This window comes from Myotis nattereri (assembly GCF_964212035.1).
Source record: "Myotis nattereri genome assembly, chromosome: 8".
NCBI lineage: Eukaryota > Metazoa > Chordata > Mammalia > Chiroptera > Vespertilionidae > Myotis > Myotis nattereri.
Genome location: NC_138083.1, coordinates 54,379,365 through 54,385,364, shown reverse-complemented (window position 1 = coordinate 54,385,364; position 6,000 = coordinate 54,379,365). Strand labels below are relative to the sequence as shown.

Genomic DNA, 6,000 nt, shown 5'->3' with positions numbered 1-6,000 from the left:
TGTGATGTCCCACAAGTGAGGACAGAACTTCAGAAACAGGTCCCACAGCTGCCAAGGGACGAGGCGCAGAAATGCCATCTCGGTTGACCCCGCTGAGTGTGAGGTGCCATCTCCTCACGTCACTGGAGTACTAAGTGTTGAGCCGGAAGGAGGTGAGCATGTGAATGGGCCACCCCACGTCGAGGGACCAATGGTGACACACACATCGTCCCCCTGAGGAGCTGCAGGACACACACACGGCGTTTCAGCGCCTGGGTTTATTCTAGTTAAGTAGGAATGACTTTCTGCTGTAACATCAAAGAAAGCGCTTGAATGTTTAGAAACTGCCGAGTATTAAATAAGCTTTTGTTTTAATTCTCAGAAACCAGAGTAAGATGAATGCTTTACAGTAACAGTGAAATAATTAGAGCTCATTTGCCATGGAAGTGGAAGCCAGTCCGATATGAAAAGGAAGGAATGGGGTGCTGCCTTGCATGGGAGGTGCCTCCTGCAGCAGCCCCTGCGCTGGGGGAGCTCCTTGGGCTCCGTGCTCGTCCTCCTGTCCCAGCAGCCACCGCACACCTGTATCCACGGAGCCCATGGTGCCAGAGGCGCTTGTGCTAGGAGGTCAGCTTGGAGTAGCTGGGTGGGGAGAGCTTGCGCTTCAAGTACTTGAGGACGTAGAGCGGGAGGCAGCTGACCACGGTGATGGCTGACACCTTCCACAGGAAGGTCATGGTTGTGATAAAGGCAAGGTCTGTAGGGAGAAACACAGGCGAGTGTGAGAGGCGGTCAGGGAGGCCACACACCTGCAGCGCACCTCAGAGGGGCCTCGCGGACTGGACTGTAGGCTTCTTTATGAAGCACTGCTTTGCCTGCGTATCAGGGAGAATGAATTCTCTTAACGGGAGTAATGAGAGCACAATATTAGAGAGTGTGACCTGCGCCACCCAAGGCCGGGCGGTAGCAGCCACTCGGCGCCTGAGTGCTGGTCCCAGAGGAACCCCGGCAGCAGGAGGGACCCTGTGACGTGTCAGATGGCCAGGCCCAACTTCTCCAGGGACAGCCGCTGGGCTGCAGGGGCAGGGACACAGCAGGCGGTGCTGTCACTGCTCGCCTGTCCTTCCTGTCCCTTGGCCTCGGCCAGGGAAGCCCAGCAGTGGCCCTGCACAGGCGCTGTGACAGACCTGCAGCCTAACGGTGGGTCTGTCCGACTTTCTTATGGGAAGAGGCACATGAAAAACCAGACATTTACAGTGTTCGCTTCTCCAAGTGGCAGAAACCCCGTGTGTTGTCAGAGGTGGGACGAGACCTCCTGATGCGTCCCTGCACCGTGGTGCTCAGTGACATTCCATTGGGGCGGGCACATTTCCCCTCCTGCAAACCTGCTGCACAGCTGGGTCTGGCAGGAGAGGCGGGGCCCCACGGTCCCTGAGCAGCCCTGCCCTGCGTTCTACTGCAGCGGGAACAGTCACCATCCCCACTGCCACCTGGGGCATGGACCACACTCCTTCTCTTCTCTTTGCCAGATTTAAACCTTAAAGAGTCTCACAAGTCCTGTCGGACACATCCACCAGCTGGGGCCGCACAGGGAAACCTCTCTCAGACGCTGGCTAGAAAGGCCTGGAACTGGGAGGGTGACTGATGAGCAGGGTTTGACCAGGGTCAGGTGAGGGCGGGCTGCAGTGGTGCTGTCTCGGGCAGGGGTGGAGGACTGTCATGTGCCAGCTGCCACCAGGCCTGTGCCTGTGATGGCAGTCATTCCTGGGACCCTGAGCTCAAAAGAGAAGCTTCAGAGGTCACCTGAGAGTGTGAAGATGAGGCGAGTCTGGCTGGAGAGCATGGGGACAGCCACCGCCTGACACTCGTCCAGGGTCTCAGTTACCATCAGCTCTCATCCAGCATCACGGCCTCTGGCTGGGGATGGCAGAGCTGGAAGGGTGGGGGGGAGGGGGGACCACTGAGTGGGAAACAGGCGCCAGTGATGCCATGCCATAGTGCTGGCGAGGGGCTGGCACGACTGTGCTGGCAGCTGGCCTGCTGGTGGGGCTGAGGCCATGAACACGGTGCCCTGTGTGTGCGAGAGGATGGCGGGAGCTGCCAACCCACAGAGCCCTGGTGTGAAGGGGTCTCCATGTCACGGTCACTATCTAAAAGCCACGATGGTGAATACCTTGATTTTATAAATTATAAGGAGTTTAATCTTTCCCCCAAATAAGCTTGTGTTTGAAGCTTTCTGATGTGGGTTTTACTGTGATCTGCGATTTAGACAATGTATGAAGAAGTAATAATAAAAAAAATGTTTAAAAATCAGAAACAATTATCCAAAAACAATTCCAAGGCAACTTACCAAAATACTCATTTAGAAAAGCCAGAGAGGCCACGTAGCAGCCGAGGCTGAGGAACTCGGCCACGACCATCAGCCAGTGCCACGTGCGGACCGTCAGTGCCACCATCAGCAGCTCAGTGAGGATGAGGGCCGTGAACGAGATGGCCACGACGTGGACAAACTCCGACTCAAAAAGCACCAGCGCCCCGTACATGAGAATGCCGCCTGGAATACACAAGGGCGACGAGGGTGGCTTTTACATGACGGACTTCTGCTCGGACTGGAGATCCTGTTACTATGTGAGGCGCTAGAATAAGGGCCATGAAGAGCTGGCTGGTGTTTCTAACAGAGACATGGGCAACGAATGTCCCAACCTCCCACGGACGATCCTCTTAAACTCTGGCTTATGAATGAAGGACCTGGAGAGCAGGCCTCCACCCCAGTTAGCGCAGGCCGCCTGCGTCTCGATGCGGTAAGCCTGGCCTCTAGTAATCTCACTTTCAACCGCCTCTCATTTGTCTGGAACTACACAGGGCGGCCAGCAACCTGTGACGACTCGACTCAGATTCTCCATGCCCCGCTGTCTCTCCTGGAAAGAACCACTGTGATAAGTGCTTGGTAAAATGTTTCTGGGTTTACATTTCATTAAAAACAGGTAAGTTTTTAGGTGGCACTCATCGGTTAGAAAATGCTGCACTGCACAGTGAAGGGCCTGGCAGACAGCGGCAGAGGGGCGATCACGAGGTGGACAGGAATGTGGTTGCGGGTGGGACAGGAGACAGGCGCTGCGTCACTGCAGGAGCAGCGGGCTCTTACCTTGGTAAATGCTGATTAACACCCAGACAAGGAATGTCTTAAAGGACAAGGACCGGCCCTGGGGAAAAGGGAGAGAGCGAGTTAACCACCGCATCTCACGGGGCTCAGCCGGGTGACTCCTGCAGGCCCAGGCCCACTCAGACACGGCCTCCCACCACTGCTGTGTCAGAGCTCCCATCTGTGCACTCAGGGGGAACAGGTGCGGCCTCTCTGAGCCTCTGGGACAGGTCTGTCCAGGCAATTAAGCTGGGGCAGTGCTGTGGGAACTGACCGGAAGCACCTACTGAGGGGCGGTGGGTATGTGTGCAGGGCTGGGGCAGGAACCCCAGGAACCAGCAGCTCTGACTCAGCCCGAGGGTGACTGGGAGAAGCCGGGGCTGACATGTGTGCCACCTGGTGTGTGAGGACAAAGATGAGGATGAGGCAGAGGCAGTTGCAGAAGCGTCGCATGTTCCTGAGCTTCACTCACTGTGGCTTTTGTTTCCTGTCTGCGGCTTGGTTTCTCAAAGTCCCAGTTCCTGATCCCCGAGGGCCGCGTGCAGCTCCTGTCGCTCACCGGGAGCTCTCAGGTTGGTCCCTGCTGTCACTACCCAGTGGTCCGAGTGCACCCTCTTTCTGGGCATGGGTGAGGATGGGCCCCCGCACACCCGCACTCGTGCATGCCCTGGTTCCTTCTGCCTGTGCCTCACCGGGCACAGTGAGCCCTTCTGTCCTTCCTTCAGCTCTGGCCTCGCCTCTCGTCAGCCAACACGTGCCACCCATGTGTTCAGAGTAGTTTTCCTGCGAGACGCTCACCGGCTGCGACCCAGGGCTCCTGTGAGCTCCCTGCCCCCAGCCTTGTTGCAGACTCGGTCAGACACTTTCCCAGGAACCACTGCACAGTCCTCCCCCGCCCGCCCCCGCCAGCATGGAGGTGACTCGTCTCTCCTGGGGTGAGACGCATTTGTCACAGTCTGTGTCCCATCCATCTGTGGTTCCACTTCTGTGAGTTTTGACCAACACAGACACGACAGGCCCCCAAGCCGAGCTGAGAGCTCTCTTGCCAATGCCCTGTCAGCCCCCTCCTGCCCGAACCTGGACAGTCACTGACCTGCTCCCCACCCCAGAGGGTCACATGTTGGGATCACACACTTCTGAGCCTGCCTTCTGTGTGGCCAAGCGCACTTCAGCTTCAGCTGTGCTGTTGAGAGGGCTCCCCCTACCCTCTCACTGTCCCGTGTGTGGCAGCGTCACTGGGCGAAGGACACCTGGCCGTTCCCAGGCTGAGCAATTAGGACAACGGTGCCAACAAGCTCGGTGCACAGGGTTCTGTGTGAACCACCACGTTCTTCCTCTTGGGGCTGCTGGGTTGATGGTAAGTGCACGCTTCACTTTGTAAGACACGGCCGAGCCGTGTTCCCAAGGGGCTGGGCTGCTGGCATCCTCCAGCAGTGAGAGGGGCCCCTGCTGGTGCCCATCCAAGCACGTGGTGGTGCTGGTATTCCAGGGTTTTGCATTCTCAGACTTCACGTCTCTGGTTTAATTTTAATTCCCTATGACAGGCCCTGAGCATTTTTGTGAGCTTACTTGCGCCTGCACATCGTCATCGTCAGCGTGGTGTCAGCCAAGGTCTCCTGTCCACTGAAGAACTGAATTCTGTTCTTTTTGAGTTTGGACGTTCTCTGTATATCCTGGTACAAGTCCTCCGTCAGAGGTGCCACCTGCAGATACTTCCTGACGTCTGTGTTTGTCCTTTCACTTCCCGAACAGCCATGCACAGAACAGCAGTGTTGAATGATGATCAAGTCCAATTCACCCATTTCGTCCTTTAGGAGTCATGCTCTGATCCTCTACCTAAAGCTCTGCCTGATCATGGTCGAGTATGTTTTCTTCTGCACGGTTTAGTCTCACCTTTCACAGTCAGGCCCTCAGCCATCCTGAGGGCATTTCCATGGCAGGCATGGACGCGGGTGAAGGGTCCGCTCCTGCCTGTGGGTGCCCAGTTGTGAGCACATCGGCTGCTGACAAGACGACCCTTCCTCCTCCGTGTTTCCTTTCATGTTTGTCCAAGACCGGCTGTTGCACTTGGCTGTATTTCTGGGCTTTCAATTCCAGGCCACTCTCCCTGTCTGTCCTGTGCTGTGACTGCTGTTTCACAGAAAGTCTTCCAATCTCGTTCTTTTCCGAAACTGTTCGGTGGTTCTATTCCCTTAACTGTCCATATAAATCTTAGAATCTGCTGGTCACGATCCTTCAACCTCGTGTCTCCCAGCCTGTGAGCACCCATTTACACTTTCTTCACGTTTCCTCCTCGGTGGCGTAGAGCTCTCAGCGTGTACACCCTGTGTGCGTTTGCTGGTTATACCGAGTACGTCACATCTTACGCCAGGGGTCCTCAAACTGTGGCCCGCCGGGTGTTTTTGCTGCCGCTGTGTGCATAGGAATTTGTTCATAGTTTTTTTTAAAACTATAGTCCGGCCCTCCAATGGTCTGAGGGACAGTGAACTGGCCCCGTTTAAAAAGTTTGAGGACCCGTCTTACGCTATGACAGTGCTGTTTGTTCACCGCTAGCCACAGGTTTCCGTGGTCCTGCACCTTCCCAGACCTCGTCTAAAAGGTTTGTGTGGATCACTTGAGACTTTCTACCCAGACTACTATGGCGACAGCACAGATATTTTTATTTTTTCCTTCTAATGTCTATGCCTTTAATGTCCTTTCCCCGCCTTATCACTATTATTTTAAAAATTATATAAGGATGCAAATATACATTTCAAAAGTTAAACCATGTTGAAAATGTTCAACAGAAAATGGAGATAGTGAATGTCTGACGGTTCAAAGACTTTTACCAGGGACAGTAGGTTTCACCTACTTGGTGTCTTGACAATTAGCACAACTAC

The 6,000-nt window shown here is 55.1% G+C and overlaps 1 protein-coding gene across 1 annotated transcript in view; it reads right to left on the bottom strand.

Annotated features, from left to right (window-relative positions):
- Positions 1–242: 242 nt before the first annotated feature.
- Positions 243–6,000, bottom strand: part of ATP9B (ATPase phospholipid transporting 9B (putative)) — a 146,534-nt gene continuing 140,776 nt past the window's right edge. Inside the window, exons 27-29 of the mRNA XM_081097101.1 lie at positions 3,125–3,182; positions 2,330–2,533; positions 243–736 (exon numbers count right to left, since the gene is read on the bottom strand). Of these exons, the coding sequence (XP_080953227.1) occupies positions 600–736; positions 2,330–2,533; positions 3,125–3,182 (399 nt within the window). The 3' untranslated portion in view covers positions 243–599. The remainder of the gene's footprint in view (positions 737–2,329; positions 2,534–3,124; positions 3,183–6,000) is intronic.